The sequence below is a fragment of the Salvelinus namaycush genome, chromosome 5 (assembly GCF_016432855.1).
Source record: "Salvelinus namaycush isolate Seneca chromosome 5, SaNama_1.0, whole genome shotgun sequence".
NCBI lineage: Eukaryota > Metazoa > Chordata > Actinopteri > Salmoniformes > Salmonidae > Salvelinus > Salvelinus namaycush.
In genome coordinates this window covers 26,878,529-26,900,513 of record NC_052311.1, presented here as the reverse complement: position 1 = coordinate 26,900,513, position 21,985 = coordinate 26,878,529, and the positions used below count along the sequence as shown (strand labels likewise).

The 21,985-nt window shown below is 44.9% G+C and overlaps 1 protein-coding gene across 1 annotated transcript in view; it reads left to right on the top strand.

Annotated features, from left to right (window-relative positions):
• Window positions 1-17,676, top strand: part of LOC120046992 (vascular endothelial growth factor receptor kdr-like) — a 65,476-nt gene extending 47,800 nt beyond the window's left edge. Inside the window, 6 exon segments of the mRNA XM_038992540.1 lie at window positions 1,724-1,829; window positions 9,872-9,993; window positions 11,755-11,827; window positions 12,145-12,245; window positions 13,257-13,284; window positions 17,032-17,676. Coding sequence (XP_038848468.1) covers window positions 1,724-1,829; window positions 9,872-9,993; window positions 11,755-11,827; window positions 12,145-12,245; window positions 13,257-13,284; window positions 17,032-17,163 — 562 coding nt within the window. The 3' untranslated portion in view covers window positions 17,164-17,676.
• Window positions 17,677-21,985: the final 4,309 nt, after the last annotated feature.

Below are 21,985 nucleotides of genomic sequence, written 5' to 3'. Positions count from 1 at the left end.
AGCCTTCCATTGACAGAATGAAGATATAGAGAACACATGCTCATGCCAAGGAACCATGATGTAAACCTGCCTCTTGTCTGAGATAAACACAAGACCCGCTGATATCACTTTAAATGGCAAGCAGAGGAGCGGTACACACTCTAGTCTACAGGGGTAATACCCTGTCTCCAACACTTCTCCTCAGAGCCTCCCAGGCCTGATGTTGTTCAGGTGTGTGGGAGCCTGGGATCCAGAGGCTCTGACCCTGAACTTGATCCCATGGATAATGAAGGGGGCCAAGGGCCGGGCGATACAGGGCGGTATATCTACGCTGCTGCTGGTGCACCGGCTCATCAGGAATGTGACCCTAGGCTTAAAAGATTGAAAGTTCCTCCATCAGCCCAACGGCGATCTGATGCATCCTCAAGAATGCTCCTCAAGTCGCGGGAATAGAGAAAAACGGATGTCCAGCTCCCAACATCCCACAGCTGTCCTGCCAGAAGAGAGTAGTGGACTAAGGAATTGCGACCACCGCAATGGCCCCCCTCAACAAAGTATTCCCTGAGGAGACAGTGGAGGGGGAACCAATTTATTCCCCTTACACAGCAGAGAGGAAGCTGGGTTGAAATTGTGCGACAATACATTGCTGTCTACATCCCCTCCTCTTGATGTGTGGCCCATGGTGGTCTGCTCTGGGCTTCCATCCTGTCACTGTGAGGATGTTAGGAGTCCCTCCACCTGGCCAAGGACACTCATTAACATGGGAATCACAGCCCAGCAACTCGGTCGTTTCTCCAGCCAATCTCCACTGCACCGAGAGGAGAGGAGAAGTCTTGTCAAGCCAAGGTCTAGGTTCCCTGAATGCAAACACAGATGGAGAGGGCAAAAGACGGAGGATGTAATGAACCATCTGCTTTTTACTGGAATTTTCTCCAAACTCCAAATTGACTCAATCTGGTGCCAATCAGAGGAACATAATGGAGCTAATGGGCACCTGGCTCTGTTTACGTAAGGGCCTCTGTGTTTGGAGGCCGCGCTCCGTAGTAAGAAACAGGCTAGGGATCCATCATCACCCCTGACTGTAGGGTTTGATTTAAACAGCAGCCTGCACTCCATCTCTGAATTCCTCCACGGCCGAGTCCGGCCGTTATTACAGGCCACTGCTGCAGTGGAAACACAGCACATAACGGCCCTGAGTCTTCCCATATGGGCAGCGAGGCTGACAGCTCGTCAAAGACCAGAGGGGGGCTCTGAGCATTCCTAATGTTCACACCAAGACCTAGAGGGAATGAGATACAGCCCCAGAGACCAGATTATCCTTGGAAAATGAAATATTGGATATATGAGTATTTTAGATGACAGTTGATTTGGGTGGAAGCCAGCTACAGGTCATCTCTGGTGTCAGTCAGCCTCCACACACACAGGGTCTGTCTGGTGGAGTGCAGGTTGTTGCTAAAGTCAAAGCACTCCTGGTTGTAAAAGATTGAATGCTATTTGCCTTTTGGGTAAATGTCTGCTTCTCACCAAAGCACAGCGGAGTGAAACCTAGCAGTTCATGGCCATCTGCATTGTGCTAAATTCATCACCATCAGGCAGGGGTCATTACCAACCCTTATAGATTTCTACGATTACCATATTATAACCATCATTTATTTGTATATTGCTCAACATAGCTGTACAGTGTCTGTGTTATCAGAATGTGAATATGAGCCAGCATAATGACATGATGTGTATTTCTCCTCAGATACCAGACCATGTTGGACTGCTGGCAGGGCGAGTCAGGAGACCGACCAACCTTCACTGAGCTGGTGGAGAGACTAGGAGACCTACTACAGGCCAGTGTACAGCAGGTAAGATCCTCATGGCTTTGTTTTAATACTTTAAAATCTATTCCTTCTGTCCGTGAGGTTATCACTAGTCTGAAATGACTGAATAGGTGAAGGTGGTGGTGAAGACCAGGTTCAAGGTGATCTGGAGATCAGAGGTCAGCAGGGTTGTGGACAGGGCCTTGTCCAGGGGTGAAAGTAGATGTAATATCTGCCAGGTACAGGACCTCCAATATGGGTGTGCACTAAACATTTTGAATGGGCCTAATAGTAAACGCATGTCATTTAGAGCTAGAATCCTTAGTTGCTACATCCATGTTTGGACGTAATGATATACAGCGCATTCGGAAAGTATTCAGACCCCTTGACTTTTTCCACATTTTGTTACGTTACAGCCTTATTGTAAAATGTATTAAATCGTTTTCCCCCTCATGAAATCTACCATTTTTGCAAATTTATACAAAAATACAAAACTGAAATATTACATTTACGTAAGTACTCAGACCCTTTATGTAACGGCAGTCGTAATCCTCCTCCTCGGACAAGGAGAGGCGAGACGGATCGGACCAATACGCAGAGTGGCTAGTTTCCATAGTGATTGAATAATTAACAAAAACAATATGAGATACAAAATAACTACCATGACAGTCCTGTGTGGCGGAACACTGACACAAGAACAAACACCCACAAAACACACGTGAAACCCTGGCTGCCTTAGTATGATTCTCAATCAGGGACAACGATTGACAGCTGCCTCTGATTGAGAATCATACCAGGCCGAACACAAAACCCCAACATAGAAAATCACACATAGACAGCCCACCCCAACTCATGCCCTGACCAACTAAATAAATACAAGAAAAAGGAAAAACAGGTCAGGAACGTGACACTTCAATCAGTACTTTGTTGAAGCACCTTTGGCAGCGATTACAGCCTCGAGTCTTCTTGGGTATGACGCTGCAAGCTTGGCACACTGGTATTTGGGTAGTGTGATAGAAAAGGTACATATTTACCTGATTTGTTTGATATTAATAGTTAGCAATTAATACTTAACAAATAGGATGATATTTCTGTCCTGTTAGTGTCTGTGTTTTATGATATCCACTCTAGTTCCCTGCAGCTAATCTGGGCGTACGGTCACTGGAGGTGGCTTGAGCTGAAAAATGAGTTAAAGACTGCATTACGTAGACAAGAATGTGTTTTACTAGAGATAGCTTAGGAGTAGAACAATCCCTCATTGTCTCAAAATCATCCTTGCATCTGGGAAACTAAGCCAGGGTGGGGTTAAGACAACAACCCATGTGCAGATAACGACAGGATGAACCCAGAGTGGCTTATGATGGTCCTTGGTCTGCATGAGGGGGGTTGAACCAACTATGGCTGAGCATTGTTAGTGTCAGCTATATAAAGTACTCTGCATTTGTGTGAAGGTTAGGTTACTCGGTCCTACACTCAAGGGTCGGGGGGTCGACCAGCCTCATTATTGCAATAATTAATCACTATTAAATAAGATGATTGTTTGACGAAATGACCAAGTCTTTCTCAGTACTGAATTTCCACAACAGGAGTTTGTCCAATTCTTCTCTGCAAATCCTCTCAAGCTCTGTCAGGTTGGATGGGGAGCGTCGCGGCGCAGCTATTTTCAGGTCTCTCCAGAGATGTTAGATTGGGTTCAAGTCCAGGCTCTGGCTGGGCCACTCAAGGACATTCAGAGACTGGTCCCGAAGCCACTCCTGTGTTGTCTTGGCTGTGTGCTTAGGGTCGTTGTCCTGTTGGAAGGTGAACCTTCGTCCCAGTCTGAGATCCTGAGTGCTCCAGGTTTTCATCAAGGATCTCTCTGTACATTGCTCCGTTCATTTTTCCCTCAATCCTGACTACTCTCCCAGTCCCTGCTGCTGGAAAACATCCCAACAGCATGATGCTGCTACCACCACCATGCTTCACCGTAGGGATGGTGCCAGGTTTCCTCCAGACGTGACGCTTGGCATTCAGGCCAAAGAGTTCAATATTGGTTTCATCAGACCAGAGAATCTTGTTTGTCATGGTCTGAGAGTCCTTTAGGTTCCTTTTGGCAAACTCCAAGCAGGCTGTAATGTGCCTTTTACTGAGGAGTGGCTTCTGTCTGGCCACTCTGCCATAAAGGCCTGATTGGTGGGGTGCTGCAAAGATGGTTGTCTTTCTGGAAGGTTCTCCCATCTCCACAGAGGAACTCTGGAGATCTGTCAGAGTGACCATCGGGTTCTTGGTCACCTCCCTGACTAAGGCCCTTCTCCCCCGATTGCTCAGTTTGGCCGGGAGGACAGCTCTAGGAAGAGTCTTGGTGGTTCCAAACTTCTTCCATTTAAGAATGGTGGAGGCCACTGTGTTCTTGGAGGACCTTCAATGCTGCAGAAATGTTTTGGTACCCTTCCCCAGATCTGTGGCTTGACACAATGCTGTCTCGGAGCTCTACTGACAATTCCTTCGACCTCATGGCTTTGTTTTTGCTCTGACATGCTTTGTCATCTGTGGGACCTTATATAGACAGATGTGTGCCTTTCCAAATCATGTCTAATCAATTGAATTTACCACAGGTGGACTACAATCAAATTTTAGAAACATCTCAATGATGAGCAATGGAAACAGGATGCACCTGATTTTTTTTATTATATATATATACATTTTAGAATAAGGCTGTAACGTAACAAAATATGGAAAAAGTCAAGGGGTCTGAATACTTTTTGAATGCACTGTATACGTATTGATTCTTGAAGAATATAACTTATAAATGCCTCATGAGCTTAGTTCAAATGTCGTACCCCATCAGCATCCAAAATATAACTTTATACGTTTGTAAACAATGTAAATGTAAGCAAACACTGTATAGCCTCAAAACATGGTTCAAACTATGAGGCGGGTGAACCACTTTGTTATTGTTTCAATTTAGGATTCTAGCTTCAACTGTAAAAATGTATTACCTTTTAATGTGGCATGAACAGAACCAGGCATGATGTTTTTGTCTGATTGTCAAACAAATCATTTTAAAAAGTATGCTACCTGCGCACGTTCGTGTACTTTAAGAGAATTACAGCATCTAAAACACTGCACTGTGCACCTGCGGTTTGATGAGAGACGTCTATTAAAACACCAACAATGTTAATAACATTCACCGATTGTCATTAGGCACCTTCTTGTAGCCTAAATTGATTGATGCGTCCACTGCTGTCCGTGTGGTCTTGGTCCCGGCCAGTCATCTTTATCTTGGCAAACTGTTAGTGTTCACATGGAACCACACCTCATTTTGGATTGTATACCACCCATCTATTGGCACATTGTTCATGCGGTTGATAAATTATGGTGTAATAGCTTACAGTTTTCTTGCAATCTTGGTTTTCATTATTGTGATAGGCTCATGTTTTACCGGTATGGCATACCCCCACTTTTAATTTTCCTGGTACTCTGTACCGGCTTACTTTCACCCCTCGCCTTGCCTCGTCTAAGTGCACAATGCTCTGGCCTTGCCTCATCTAAGTGCACTATGCTCTGGCCTTGCCTCATCTAAGTGCACTATGCTCTGGCCTTGCCTCATCTAAGTGCACTATGCTCTGGCCTTGCCTCATCTAAGTGCACTATGCTCTGGCCTTGCCTCATCTAAGTGCACAATGCTCTGGCCTTGCCTCATCTAAGTGCACTATGCTCTGGCCTTGCCTCATCTAAGTGCACTATGCTCTGGCCTTGCCTCATCTAAGTGCACTATACTCTGGCCTTGCCTCGTCTAAGGGCACTATACTCTGGCCTTGCCTCATCTAAGGGCACTAGCCTTGCCTCATCTAAGTGCACTATACTCTGGCCTTGCCTCGTCTAAGGGCACTATACTCTGGCCTTGCCTCATCTAAGGGCACTAGCCTTGCCTCATCTAAGTGCACTATGCTCTGGCCTTGCCTCATCAAAGGGCACTATACTCTGGCCTTGCCTCATCTAAGGGCACTAGCCTTGCCTCATCTAAGTGCTCTATGCTCTGGCCTTGCCTCATCTAAGGGCACTATGCTTTGGCCTCCCCTCATCTAAAGGCACTATGCTCTGGCCTTGCCTCATCTAAGGGCACTATGCTCTGGCCTTGCCTCATCTAAGTGCACTATGCTCTGGCCTTGCCTCATCTAAGTGCACTATACTCTGGCCTTGCCTCGTCTAAGGGCACTATACTCTGGCCTTGCCTCATCTAAGGGCACTAGCCTTGCCTCATCTAAGGGCACTAGCCTTGCCTCATCTAAGTGCACTAGCCTTGCCTCATCTAAGTGCACTATGCTCTGGCCTTGCCTCATCTAAGTGCACTATGCTCTGGCCTTGCCTCATCAAAGGGCACTATACTCTGGCCTTGCCTCATCTAAGGGCACTAGCCTTGCCTCATCTAAGTGCTCTATGCTCTGGCCTTGCCTCATCTAAGGGCACTATACTCTAGCCTCTCCTCATCTAAAGGCACTATGCTCTGGCCTTGCCTCATCTAAGGGCACTATGCTCTGGCCTTGCCTCATCTAAGTGCACTATGCTCTGGCCTTGCCTCATCTAAGGGCACTATTCTCTGGCCTTGCCTCATCTAAGGGCACTAGCCTTGCCTCATCTAAGTGCACTATGCTCTGGCCTTGCCTCATCTAAGGGCACTATGCTCTGGCCTTGCCTCATCTAAGTGCACTATGCTCTGGCCTTGCCTCATCTAAGGACACTGTGCTCTGGCCTTGCCTCATCTAAGTGCACTATGCTCATAAGGCTTGTATGACGTACTGTGTTTTATATGCTTTGCTTCTGGCCAGTAAAACTGAGTGCGGTGGAGCACATTTGCGTATAACCTATGCTCCTCACGGAGTAAAAGGGTTTAGGTAAGTAAGTCAAGTTTAGGCAAAGTGCCTAAAACTACTTCCATGTGGGGGAAGCCACGACACAGACAAAGAGCCACTGAACACGCCGATTGGCACGTGTGTTTTTCTGTTGCTCATTAGACATTTTTTATTTCAGTCTTGGAGGTGTGTTTCCTGACTGATTCCGCGTTTGGTTAATGATGTTTGTCCCCAATGAGACACTGTAGACGCAGAAGCCTATTTTACTTCCTCAAAATCCCCAGAATGAATCTAAGGTAACTCAAAACATTTGTCATTAATTTTGCCGTTTTATCCGAGGATGTTTAAGTTGCACAATTTTACATCCAACTAAGGTATTTGGTGCAGTATTTCTCATGTTAATGTTTTTTTGTCTCATGTAAACAAAGTCGGGCTGTTGGGCAGGCCTGACTCACTGTCTATGCTATTGGATAGAGAGGAATCACTGCAGCTGTTCACCCCATGTTAGTGGGCAAGTGGACATCGTCAAATCAAAACCCAACCTTCATTTCCCGGTGTGATGCACAGATGTTCCAAACTCAGTTTAAGACGAGACTGACTCTATGACCAAAATTAACCTATTTACACTTTGTAGTCAATTTTGACACTAGAATAAATATTTCTTAATCATATCGATACCACGTAGGCCATTTCCAAAGGGATTTGTTGCTATTTAAAGGCAGCCGCTCTTTAAGGACTCCAGCCACATTGTCCTTAGGAAACTACTTAACAATTCAACTAGTCACTGGGGTCTGGCCCAGGGGTGTGGTCACAGTAATTGGGAGGGGAAGTCACACTCAACAACCCCCCCCCCCCTGGTTTTGTGGTAGTGGAATGACAAGAAGATATTGAGAAAGAGGAATGGAATCAAACAGTGGTGTAGTGGTGCCTAGAGAAGTGAGTGTACTCTAATTTTGACCATTATTTTTCAAGAGCACTGTGTGACTTAAACTTTCAATGACTTAAAATGATAAATCCCATATTGGTCTTTCACAGTCAGGCCTACCCAAGCTGTACTGTGCAACTAGGCTAATAGTAGGCCTACTATTGAAATACGGTAGATAAATGAGGCTGTCAACTGAGTCCCTCTTTTTAAATTGAAAAACAACAAAATTAGATGTCCCAACAATGATGGATATTTGAGTGTATTTACCCTTTAAATCAACTGCGCAGGCACCTAGCACTATTGTTTGGTTAGCGGTGTTTGTGTAGAACACATGAGATGGAGTTTGTGTAACAGTGTTGCTTCTGTCCCTCTCCTCATCCCAAACCGGGGATCGAACCAGGGAGCCTCTGAACACGTCAACAACTGCCTTCCACTACGCATCGTTACCTATCACTCCACTGAAAGCCGGGGCCCTTGCAAAGCAAGGGAAACAGCTCCTTCAAGGTCTCAGGACATGGATAGACGTCCAATTTCGAAGTCAATCTTGAATGACCCGGCTGCATTTTAGAACAGTGTTTTCCGCAAATTGCATTTTGGAACATTTGCGCTTAGGCCTACCACCGTGTGCACATTGCTGAGCTTTAAAATGTGTTTATCAACATTTTAAGCTAAACATTCAGATCCGTTCTATCAGCCTTATTAATTGATACGGCGTATACCTCCACTTCACTACTTTGATATGAATCGTGGGGATAAGAGGTGAGCATACCAAATGCCCACAACAAAATTGGAGGTACACGGTATATACCTCTGTATACCCTCCACTACACCACTGGAATCAAGACAGTGAGAAGGAAAGCAGCGACTGTGTCTGCTGATGGAAAATTGTCTGCTGAAAAGTCTGCTGATGGAAAGTGGTCCATGGGACCACTCAGCCGTCATACCGCTCAGGAAGGAGACGCGTTCTGTCTCCTAGAGATGAATGTACTTTGGTGCGAAAAGTGCAAATCAATCCCAGAACAACAGCAAAGGACCTTGTGAAGATGCTGGAGGAAACAGGTACAAAGGTATCTATATACACAGTAAAACGAGTCCTATATCGACATAACTTGAAAGGCCGCTCAGCAAGGAAGGAGCCACTGCTCCAAAACCGCCATAAAAAAGCCAGACTACGATTTGCAACTGCACATGAGAACAAAGATCGTACTTTTTGGAGAAATGTCCTCTGATCTGATGAAACAAAAATAGAACTGTTTGGCCATAATGAGGGGGAGGCTTGCAAGCCAAAACACCATCCCAACCATGAAGCACAGGGGTGGCAGCATCATGTTGTGGGGGTCCTTTGCTGCAGGAGGGACTGGTGCACTTCACAAAATAGATGGCACCATGAGGGAGGAAAATTATGTGGATATATTGAAGCGACATCTCAAGACATCAGTCAGGAAATTAAAGCTTGGTCGCAAATGGGTCTTCCAAATGGACAATGACCCCAAGCATACTTCCAAAGTTGTGGCGAAATGGCTTAAGGACAACAAAATCAAGGTATTGGAGTGGCTATCACAAAGCCCTGACCTCAATCTCATATAACATTTGTGGGCAGAACTGAAAAAGTGTGTGCGAGCAAGGAGGCCTACAAACCTGACTCAGTTACACCAGCTCTGTCAGGAGGAATGGGCCAAAATTCACCCAACTTATTGTGGGAAGCTTGTGGAAGGCTACCCGAAATGTTTGACCCAAGTTAAACAATTTAAAGGCAATGCTACCAAATACTAATTGAGTGTATGTAAACTTCTGACCCACTGGGAATGTGATGAAAGTGGGAATAACCCACTGGGAATAAATCATTCTCTCTACTCTTATTCCGACATTTCACATCTTAAAATAAAGTGGTGATCCTAACTGACCTAATACAGGGAATTTTTACCAGGATTAAATGTCAGGAATTGTGAAAAACTGAGTTTAAATGTATTTGGCTAGGGTATGTAAACTTCCGACTTCAACTGTAGGTCTGTTACTTACAGACAGACTCAGTCCTTCACTGGCCAGTCAGTGAGGTTGTCTCTACCAACATCATCACACTGCTCCATCTGTGGCCCTCAGGCATTCCACATTTTATTTATTAGGCGTGACCTTTGGGTTCTTTGGCAACATTCCCTGCTTGTCTGCAGGCCCTGAATGGATGTTTGTGTAGCACACGGACAGTATTATGGTCAAATCTCAAAAGGCTTCACACACTTATCACATACATGTGTTTTCCGTCATTCTATGATAGTTGTTAGCTAGGCCTCTGGTCTGATATGTTGTGGTCTCTCCTCTTTCTTTCCGTTCAGGAGGGCAAGCATTACATCCCTATAGCAGCCCTGCTGTCCAAGGAGGGAGACCCCTCCAACACGGCCCGGTCAGAGGAGACCAACACCAGGCCGCTCTCTCACCGCGACTCAGGGAGCACCTGGTAAGAAACAGGAGTCTGTCAGCTGGCCAGTCACTACACTACATTACCCAGCTATATTACCCTCAACCTAACAGAGAGATATTACCCTGAACCTAACAGAGAGATATTACCCTGAACCTAACATGGAGATCACACAGACAAATGTGGCTCACAACACTATTGTAACGGAATTCCTCCTCCTCTTCATACGAAGAGGAGGAGTAGTGATTCGACCAAAATGCAGCGTGGTTATGTGACATAATGATTTATTAAACAAGACGAAGACGAAACGAAATACACTTGATAAACTACAAAACAAATAAACGATGTAGACAGACCTGGACACGAACTTACATATAACGTGAAGAACGCATGAACAGGAAACAGACTACATACAAAACGAACGAACGAACGATACCGAAACAGTCCCGTGTGGCGTAACATACAGACACTGACACAGGAGACAACCACCCACAAACAAACAATGTGACACCACCTACCTTAATATGATTCTCAATCAGAGGAGATTAAAACCACCTGCCTCTAATTGAGAACCATATCAGGTACCCATTAAACCAACATAGAAACACAAAACATAGACTGCCCACCCAAACTCACGTCCTGACCAACTAACACATACAAAACTAACAGAAAACAGGTCAGGAACGTGACAACTATTGAATAAGCTCTCTCACATTTTATAGCATTTCAGTTTAGTTGAAGATTTCTGCCATAAGTCTATGTACATTATATAACATTTAATAGAGACACTTCAGCAGTGAAATGTAATGTCTCCTTGGCCGTCTTGACTTCACGGAACGTTTATCTCTCTTTAAATATGTGTTATTTTAAATGTACTGAATGTTAAAGCTACAATATGTACGTTTTTGGGCAACCCTACCAAAGTTCACATAGAAATGTGAGTTATAGATCTGTCATCCGTGGTTAAAGCATGTCTAAGAAGCTGTGGATATGTTCTATGTGCGCTATTTCTATGCTTCCCGTTAAGTTTCGTTTTTGCGTCTTTTACTTTCAGTTTGGTGTACCAGCTTCAGACAGCTGAAAATACAATATTTTTAGTTATGGAAAATATATTTCACAGCGGTTTAGATGGTACAATGATTCTCTGCACTGTACTTGCTTGTTTTGGCACATCAACTGATATAGGCGAACTATTACAATTTTAGCAACTAGGAAATGTCAGAGTGATTTCTGCATATTGTGCCTTTAAAATAACAACCAATCATTTCAGTACATTGTTCAAAGCACACACCATTTTCTTAACATATGCTTTGCTTGGCGGTTCGGCTACTTACTCTTAAAGAAGTTCATGTAGATCTAGTTGAAGACAGTGAAAGACCTGATTAAGGTTGAGATAAGAACTATATACATTGGCAGTGAGATGTTGAGGGAGCCCAAAGCATTGTGGCCCCTTCAAGGAATTTCCTCCCAAACCACAGACCCTGCTTTAGGGTTTAGGTCCACTTAAAATAATATTTGTCAAGCCCTCGTTTCACAGGTCCTACGAGTGTGTTTATTGAGAATGTGTTGAAATGAGCAGTTATCCCTTAAGCGGAATTAAGCAGCCATTTGATTCTCTGCGTCTGTTGAAAAACAAAATAAATAGAGGTTCTTTTCAAAGACCAATCCCACTGACACTATGTAATTGTTCATCAACTTGATTATGTTCCCGCTTATTGTGTTTCTTAATGCCGCTTTTTGGCACATGTAATCTTGGAATTCCCTGATTGGGATCTGACTTTGGAAATGTTATCCCTTCAGGAACATCCGGCCTGGAAGTGTGAAGACCTTTGACGAGGTTACCATGGAGAACAGTTCTAACGACAACCATGAGGTGAATTAACTCATCACCCCCCAACTTAACATGAGGGTGTCTCTTCACTACAGAGCTGCCTAATTAGTAGGGTGTAAAACATCTGGCCTGTAAGAATAGACATATGTGAGACCACACTTTTGTTGGACTAGCTCTGACACTCTCTCTCTCTCTCTCTCTCTCTCTCTCTCTCTCTCTCTCTCTCTCTCTCTCTCTCTCTCTCTCTCTCTCTCTCTCTCTCTCTCTCTCTCTCTCTCTCTCTCTCTCTCTCTCTCTCTCTCTCTCTCTCTCTCTCTCTCTCTCTCTCTCTCTCTCTCTCTCTCTCTCTGCACGTGCAGGGGGGACAGTCGGACAGTGGGATGGGCCTGTCGTCTGACGATGGGAACACGCTGAAGCGCCTGGAGTCTTTTGCCTGACCTCTCTGCATCATGGCCCTGGCGTGAGTACACCTAATACCCATCATCCCTGTCACTGACATCATCTGGAGACGCAGAGAGGGGCGGATAGAACCATAGTAAGAGGCAGGGGAGCCACAGGCAGAGGCAGGGAGGGGTAGAGCGGCAGGGAGGGGTAGAGCGGCAGGGAGGGATAGAGCGGCAGGGAGGGGTAGATGGGCTGGGAGGAGAGGTAGAGAGGCCGAGGCCGGGAGGGGTGAAGAGGCATAGGCCGGGAGGGGTGGAGAGGCCGAGGCCGGGAGGGGTGGAGAGGCCGAGGCCGGGAGGGGTGGAGAGGCAGAGGCCGGGAGGGGTGGAGAGGCAGAGGCCGGGAGGGGTGGAGAGGCAGAGGCCGGGAGGGGTGGAGAGGCAGAGGATGGGAGGGGTGGAGAGGCAGAGGATGGGAGGGGTGGAGAGGCAGAGAAGGGTAGATAGGCTGGGAGGGGTGGAGAGGCTGGGAGGGGTGGAGAGGCAGAGAAGGGTAGATAGGCTGGGAGGGGTGGAGAGGCAGAGGCCGGGAGGGGTGGAGAGGCAGAGGCCGGGAGGGGTGGAGAGGCCGGGAGGGGTGGAGAGGCCGGGAGGGGTGGAGAGGCCGGGAGGGGTGGAGAGGCTGGGAGGGGTGGAGAGGCAGAGAAGGGTAGATAGGCTGGGAGGGGTAGAGAGGGGTGGAGAGGCAGAGGCTGGGAGGGGTGGAGAGGCAGAGAAGTGTAGATAGGCTGGGAGGGGTAGAGAGGGGTGGAGAGGCAGAGGCTGGGAGGGGTGGAGAGGCAGAGAAGGGTAGATAGGCTGGGAGGGGTAGAGAGGCAGAGGCTGGGAGGAGTGGAGAGGCAGAGAAGTGTAGATAGGCTGGGAGGGGTGGAGAGGCTGGGAGGGGTGGAGAGGCAGAGAAGGGTAAATGGGGTGGAGAGGCTGGGAGGGGTGGAGAGGCAGAGAAGGGTAGATAGGCTGGGAGGGGTAGAGAGGCAGAGGCTGGGAGGGGTAGAGAGGCAGAGAAGGGTAGAGGGGTAGAGAAGCAGGATGGAGAGATAGGGGAAACAGAAAGAGGTAGGAGAGGCAGGGTGCTGGACCTGCCCAGGAAACCCACCCACTGGCCTGGAATGTAGACGTTCGGATTGTCACACACACACACACACACACACACACACGGTCCCTATCACCCTCTGAACCTCAATGACAGGTTTTTGCATTTGTAAAAAGAAGCCATGCGAGAGCCCAATCGAGACAAAGGACTCTGGGGAGGGATATTGCCCTAAGGTGACAACCCAAAAGACAGAGAACAAAAGTCCAGTGGAAGTGTGACTCAGGCCTGGGTGGTTTAACACTAAAGCTCAAAAGGCTGCTCGGCCTGATTGAGACATCCTCTGACAACTTACTTATCAAGGAGTTTCTAAGTTTAGAGTAGAGGTTTCATACATCACTCAACTACCATAGTGTGAGATTACATGAGAGGTCGGGGCCAAGGAGGCACTCTGTCCAGACACTCTGTCCAGACACTCTGTCCAGACACACTGCCAAAAACACTCTGTCCAAACACACTGTCCAAGCACTCTGTCCAAACACTCTGTCCAGAGTCAATCTAACAGATGTTGTCAGAATAACAGTGTCATTGCTGAGGAACAGTTGTGGACTCAGATGTCTCATCACCCTGGATGTTATCTGATCCAGTATAATCAGCCTGTGGTGGCTGAGGAACAGTTGTGGACTCAGATGTCTCATCACCCTGGATGTTATCTGATCCAGTATAATCAGCCTGTGGTGGCTGAGGAACAGTTGTGGACTCAGATGTCTCATCACCCTGGATGTTATCTGATCCAGTATAATCAGCCTGTGGTGGCTGAGGAACAGTTGTGGACTCAGATGTCTCATCACCCTGGATGTTATCTGATCCAGTATAATCAGCCTGTGGTGGCTGAGGAACAGTTGTGGACTCAGATGTCTCATCACCCTGGATGTTATCTGATCCAGTATAATCAGCCTGTGGTGGCTGAGGAATTGTTGTCTAACATCTCCCTGCGCCTTTGAGAATGAAGGCTCCCCTACGCAATGAACTGAGAGCTAATGTTCAGATAGAGGAAACATCCCATTATGCATGTACAGTCCACCCACTGTCCCAGATAAACCTGTGGTTTGTGTAGATTGAGGTTTTAGAGATTGTTTATGATGTTGAACGTTGGCCAATAGCAGGGTTGATCTAGTAGGTCACACACCCGGACTCTTTGGATCTGAACATGCTCCGCAAACCAGCAACTTCCAAAATGATTTAAACAAGCATTCAGGTTATTCTAAATGTAATCTCATGATACAGTTCACAAATCCTCAGGCGTAGACTAAGCTTCCCATCAAACCAAAATTGGTTCTGTGAAAGTTCCCAGAACATTCATTAGGTCGCGGCAAATGTTCTCATAACTGTCCAGTCTTGCTGATGATTATATCATTTTTGTATAAAACATTTGCCAGATGTTGCAAAAAATGTTTCTAGAACACATTTAATCCGTTCTTTAAAGGTTCCCAGAATGGATTTCCTTGTCCCACCGCGCTCTAGCAACTCGTTTTGGCGGGCCGGGAGTCTGCAAGCTGACCTCGGTCGCCAGTTGGACAGTGTTTCCTCTGACACAGTGGTGTGGCTGGCTTCCGGGTTAAGCCAGCAGTGTGTCAAGAAGCAGTGAGGTTTTGCAGGGTCGTGTTTCGGAGGACGCGTGGCTCTCGACCTTCACTTCTCCCGAGTCTGTAGGGGAGTTGCAGTGATGGGAAAAGACTAACTACCAATTGGGTATCATGAAATTGGGGGGGGAAAGGGGTGAAAGTACAACAAAAACTTAAAAGGTTCCCAGAATGTTTCATTAGGTTGCGGAAACAGTCTGGTGAGAATATTGTCGGGACATCACAAAAGATATGTTCCCAAAACATGAAATCTGTCCAGTTGTGCAGATGATTCTGGGCTGCAAAAAACATTCACCTGCTGTTGCTCGGGTCGGGTAGCAGAGCTCTGTTATGAGAACACACTTTCACAGAACCAATTTTGATTTGCTGGGAAAACATTACTCTGGTACGTTGTGTTATTACATAACCTGGAAACCTAATGAGAACGTTTGGGGAATGTTCTGTATGGGTTGTCACAGATATTGTGCACAACATTTTAGTGAGTGTTAGGAGAACATTCCAAGGTTATTTCATTTAAAACATATTTCTGAAGAAAAATATATATATTTTGTTATCAAAAACATTATATTGGGATGTTATCATCCTAATGTTAGATAAAACCCTAACTAGAACGTAATGGGAATTGTAGTATAATGTTCTGGGAATGTTCCTGGGTTTGCTGGGTTCCCAGCTAGCAATCACCCAGGTCATCGATAGCGTCCGTAGAAGACAGGTTCCTTGACCAGCTGTAGATGACACTGCTGGCATGGCACCTTGTCAGAACCTTTCATACCTGTAGAATAGAGAGAAACCAGGGCTAAGGACAGGGCTTAGAAAGGTCAGGCTGCAAAACCTCTCCCAGCTTCAGTTCAAAGAGCACAATTGCATTAAAAAAAAGATGTCGGTGGAGTCTGTCTTTTCAAATGCCCCACTCACAAATGCCTCTTCACTGGTCAAAAAAAGATTAGGACTGAAACATATTCTAACAAGCTAGAATAGCTAACAAACAACGTTATTTTTCAATGCAATAATCATAAACTGGCAGAAAGGGTACAGGAAAACATCCGTGAGTGGAGTTTGATGTGAATTTATCATGATTAATGACACTATTCCGAAACCCCCAATGAACAAGGTCTTGGTTTGAATAAAACATTATGGATCCCCTCCCTCAGCAACCATTGTTCCCTCCCAACCCCAATCCTACCCCACACCCTCATCAACCCATGTACAGTGCTCCCCTCGTCTCTGTGCCCCTATGTGATGCACAACGCTGGGCAGAGAGAGACTAGAAGACCACTACCTATGGGCACAGCCTTAGCTTCCATGGCCTCTTCCATGGGAGAACCAGTCACCAGAGGCATGCAGATAATTATCTATTTATTGAGGGGAAAGAACCCTTACTGGGTCGCCACTCGATCACTGTCACCTTTGACCTTCTGGAGGTTTACGAGGGAGGGCCTCCCTGGCTCTGTAATGGTCCTCTAGCTTTGTGCTGTAGAATTCCACGTGGCACCCCCTCTTCCCCACTCGCAGTTGTCCTATACCCTCTCCCTATAGCTCTCTCTCTCTCTCTCTCTCTATCTCCCTCTCTTTGTAGATGTGTGTAAATGCTTGGCATAGTATTGACGTCAGTACTTGACTCAACAAATCGAAAATGTAATACACCACCCTGTCATTTCCCCAGTCTCATAGTCAATGCAGCTAGTCAATCATGTGATTTATCCCACTGGGATCTGACCTTGCGTCCCTGTGAGCTAGGTTCTGGAAACTCCTAGCAACCAGAAGACAATAGTAGTCAATTACTCATATTTGGAGCGTTTATGGGAGCAGAAGTGAGAGAGGCCAGAGAACATGATTGATGATATCCTTTATGAACAATTATCATGGAAATGTATTATTGGTTTATTACTGAGTCTGTTTTTAAACATGTATGTTCTCTCTCTCTCTCTCTCTCTCTCTCTCTCTCTTTCTATCTCTCTTTCTATCTCTCTTTCTATCTCTCTCTCTATCTTTCTCTCTCTCTCTCTCTCTCTCTCTCTCTCTCTCTCTCTCTCTCTTTCTCTCTCTTTCTCTCTCTCTTTCTCTCTCTCTTTCTTTCTCTCTCTCTTTCTTCCTCCCCCCCCCCCCCCCCCCTAGGATGAAGGAGGTGAGTCGGTGCTGACTGAGGAAAAGAAGGACAAGTACCCTCAGCCTGTCCCCTCTCTGGACTTCATCCTGAACAACTCTTCCCTGGAGCCCGGTCTGGAGTGCCACAGCCCGCAGCCCTCCACCCCACCTGTGTAGCCCTACCCCACCCCATCGCCGTGGGAGACTAAACCCCCCCCCCCTCCCCACCGCCCCGCCACTGGTGGAGAGTCTTACTGAAAGCCTCAAGGCCTCTCCTTTGTTCTCCTCTGTTCTAGCTCGCTCTGGACTTCACAGCGCACCGTAAAACGCCTGCTGCTGCCTCTCTCCTTTTAACTTCTTCCATTTCTCCTCCTCCCCGAGGCTTGAGCTAGAGACAAGTTTGAGACGCTTTGTTACAACGTGAGATCTGTTACTTTAGGACTGTGACACCTTTCTGTGTATCTGCACTTAGCCTGCCTGCTTCCCATCAGCCCACTCTGCTAGAAGGAGGAAGAAGAGTCTGCCTTCACAGCCTGTCCCAGGGGTTCATCTATTTGCTGCTGGTCTTCTCCATACCCCACTGTGATAGCCACACCACAGGAGGTTGGTGGCACCTTAATTGGGGAGGATGAGCTCGTGGTAATGCCTGGAGCAGAATAGGTGGAATGGTATCAAGTACATCAAACACATGGTTTCTATGTGTTTGATGCCATTCCTTTAGCTCCATTCCAGACATTATTATGAGCCGTCCTCCCCTCAGCAGCCTCCACTGATCCACACATACAGATACCTATAGATAGCTATAGACCAACAGCGCTTTCAGAAAGTTTTCATACAGTTGAAGTCGGAAGTTTACATACACTTATGTTGGAGTCATTAAAACTCGTTTTTCAACCACTCCACAAATTTCTTGTTAACAAACTATAGTTTTGGCAAGTCGGTTAGGACATCTACTTTGTGCATGACACAAGTCATTTTTCCAACAATTGTTTACGGACAGATTATTTCACTTATAATTCACTGTATCACAATTCCAGTGGGTCAGAAGTTTACATACACTAAGTTGACTGTGCCTTTAAACAGCTTGGAAAATTCCAGAAGATGATGTCATGGCTTCAGAAGCTTCTGATAGGTTAATTGACATAATTTGAGTCAATTGGAGGTGTACCTGTGGATGTATTTCATGGCCTACCTTCAAATTCAGTGCCTCTTTGCTTGACATCATGGGAAAATCAAAAGAGCCAAGACCTCAGAAAAATTGTAGACCTCCACAAGTCTGGTTCATCCTTGGGAGCAATTTCCAAACGCCTGAAGGTGCCACGTTCATCTGTACAAACAATAGTAAGCAAGTATAAACACCATGGGACCACGCAGCTGTAATACCGCTCAGGAAGGAGACGCGTTCTGTCTCATAGAGATGAATGTACTTCGGTGCGAAAAGTGAAAATCAATCCCAGAACAACAGCAAAGGACCTTGTGAAGATGCTGGAGGAAACAGGTACAAAAGTATCTATATCCACAGTAAAACGAGTCCTATATCAACATAACCTGAAAGGCCACTCAGCAAGGAAGGAGCCACTGCTCCAAAACCACCATAAAAAGCCAGACCACGGTTTGCAACTGCACATGGGGACAAAGATCGTACTTTTTGGAGAAATGTTCTCTGGTCTGATGAAACAAAAGTAGAACTGTTTGGCCATAATGACCATCGTTATGTTTGGAGGAAAAAGGGGGAGGCTTGCAAGCCGAAGAACACCATCGCAACCGTGAAGCACGGGGGTGGCAGCATCATGTTGTGGGGGTGCTTTGCTGCAAGAGGGACTGGTGCACTTCACAAAATAGATGGCATCATGAGGAAGTACAATTATGTGGATATATTGAAGCAACATCTCAAGACATCAGGCAGGAAATTAAAGCTTGGTCGCAAATGGGTTTTCCAAATGGACAATGACCCCAAGCATACTTCCAAAGTTGTGGCGAAATGGCTTAAGGACAACAAAGTCAAGGTATTGGAGTGGCCATCACAAAGCCCTGACCTCAATCCTATAGAAGATTTGTGGGCAGAACTGAAAAAGCGTGTGCGAACAAGGAGGCCTACAAACCTGACTCAGTTACACCAGCTCTGTCAGGAGGAATGGGCCAAAATTCACCCAACTTATTGTGGGAAGCTTGTGGAAGGCTACCCGAAACGTTTGACCCAAGTTAAACAATTTAAAGGCAATGCTACCAAATACTAATTGAGTGTATGTAAACTTCTGACCCATTGGGAATGTGATGAAAGAAATTAAAGCTGAAATAAATAATTATTTCTACTGTTATTCTGACATTTCACATTCTTAAAATAAAGTGGTGATCCTAACTGACCTAAGACAGGGATTTTTTTTATTGGATAATATGTCAGGAGTTGTGAAAAACTGAGTTTAAATTTATTTGGCTAAGGTGTATGTAAACTTCCGACTTCAACGGTACCTCTTGACTTAATCCACATTTTGTTGTGTTACAGCCTGAATTCAAAATAGATTAAATAGATTTTTTTCTCATCAATCTACTGTACACACAATACCCCATAATGACAAAGTGAAAACATGTTTTTAGACATTTTTGCAAATTTATTGAAAATGAAATACAGAAATAACTCATTCACATCATTATTCACACCCCTGAGTCAATTCTTTGTAGAAGCACCTTTGGCAGCGATTACAACTTTGAGTCGTTCTGGGTAAGACTCTAAAAGCTTTCCACACCTGGATTGTGTAACATTTTCCCATTATTATTTTCAAAATTCTTCAAGCTCTGTCAAATTGGTTGTTGATCATTGCTAAACAACCATTTTCAGGTCTTGCCATAGATTTTCAAGTAGATTTAAGTCAAAACGGTAACTCGGCCTCTCAGGAACATTCACAGTCTTCTTCGTAAGCAATTGCAGTGTAGATGTGGCCTTGTGTTTTAGGTGTATCCTGAAAAACTCCCCAGTCCTTAACGATTACAAGCATACCCATAACATGATGCAGCAACCACTATTCTTGAAAATATGGAGAATAGTACTCAGAATTGTGTTGTATTGGATTTGCCCCAAACATAACAATTTGTATTCAGGACAAAAAGTTAATTGCTTTGACAATTCTTTTGCAGTATTACTTTAGCGCCTTGTTGCAAACAGGATGCATGTTTTAGAAATATTTTTTTTCTGTACAGGCTTCCTTTTCCCTCTGTCAATCAGGTTAGTATTGTGAAGAAACTACAATGTTGTTGAGCCAACCTCAGTTTTCTGCTGTAACAGCCGTTAAACTCAGTAACTGTTTTAAAGTCACCATTGGCCTCATGGTGAATTCCCTGAACAGTTTCCTTCCTCTCCGGCAACTGAGTTAGGAAGGATGCCTGCATCTTTGTAGTGACTGGGTGTAAATAATGACCACCATGCTCAAAGGGATATTCAATGTCTGCTTTTTAAAATGTTTACCCATCTGCCAATGGGGGCCCTTCTTTGAGAGGCATTGGAAAACGTCCCTGGTCTCTGTGGTTTAATCTGTGTTTGAAATTCACTGCTCGACTGAGGGACCTTACAATTATCTCTATGTGTGCGTTACAGAGATGAGATAGTCATTCAAAAATAATGTTAAACACTATTATTGCACACAGAGTGAGTCCATGCAAGTTATGTGACTTGTTAAGCAAATGTTTACTCCTGAACTTATTTAGGCTTGCCATAACAAAGGGGTTGAATACTTATTTAATTTAATCCATTTTAAATTCAGGCAGTAATACAAAACAATGTGGTAAAAGTCAAGGGGTGTGAATACTTTCTGAATGCGCTGTATGCAAACCTAAAGACAGGCTCAGGTATTCCTATGATCTACTGTGAACAACACTAAGAAGCACAACAGATTCCAGACGTATAACGCATGAAGTGTAGTGTGTAACTATGTGGACGTGTTACTATGGGGATAAAATATGTAACAGAGAAAGAAAAGAGGTTGGAGAATTGAGGCGTTTCTTGTTTTACTATTTTATTTCTGTACAAATATTTTATAGAATAGAAAACTGGAAAGTAAATGTGCTATTTTATTATATTTAGTAATAATTATTGTGTTTTCTTTTAGATCGTAATATAAGGTTTAATAATCATTCTTATCACAAAGTTGTTATTTTCAAGCATATATTACTCAGCTTGACTTTAGCTAATGCTCACGTTTTAAAAAGGCACCTGTTGGACAGATTATCGGAACGGTTTGTGAATAATTGAATCTGCCAGTCTGAAAAGATTTCTCACTTGAGTACTCCGATCACCAGTCTTCCCAGTGAATATGTTTTTTAAATATTTTTTCCCATTCGTCTCAGAGAGAAGGAAGGGTTGACACTGTAGATGGGTATTGGCTCAGTCTGAGTAGTAGTAGTTTCAACAGCCCATAAAGTCCCAATGCCCTCTGAATAGGGTTAAGGTATGAAGGGAACCGGGCAAAACGGAGAGTAATACCACACTGCTTTGGATTTAACACTACATCTCTACCGTGAAGGCATTTTAAACGAAAAGTCCTATTTGGATTCCTTACCCTATCCCGATATGGGCCCGTTCATGAGGAAAACCTAACTGTATATTATTGTTATGGCCCGAGTGCAAAAAGGAAATGAGATGATACAAGAGAGCCACATGGACAAAGCTAGTTAAAAACATGAGCTTGGATTAGAATTTCACATGAAGCGTGTGTCTGAGAAAGCACTAGTAAAATAAACCATGCATATTTATTTAGGTTTATATTATACGTTGTCGCTTATTAATCCAGATCAAATGTTCTCTTAAATATGTCACACTGAAGAGTTAACCAAAGGATTTGTACCCTCTGCCTCCTTGATAACAAGATATGTAACATTCCGGTATTTCATTCCAGATTTATATGCTGTTTCCACTGCTGTATACACTTTAATTACATTAGGAAAGATGAAGGAATTTACTGTTTGTTAGCAGGAATATTTAGAATAGAAAGCTTCTGCTGCTGATCCA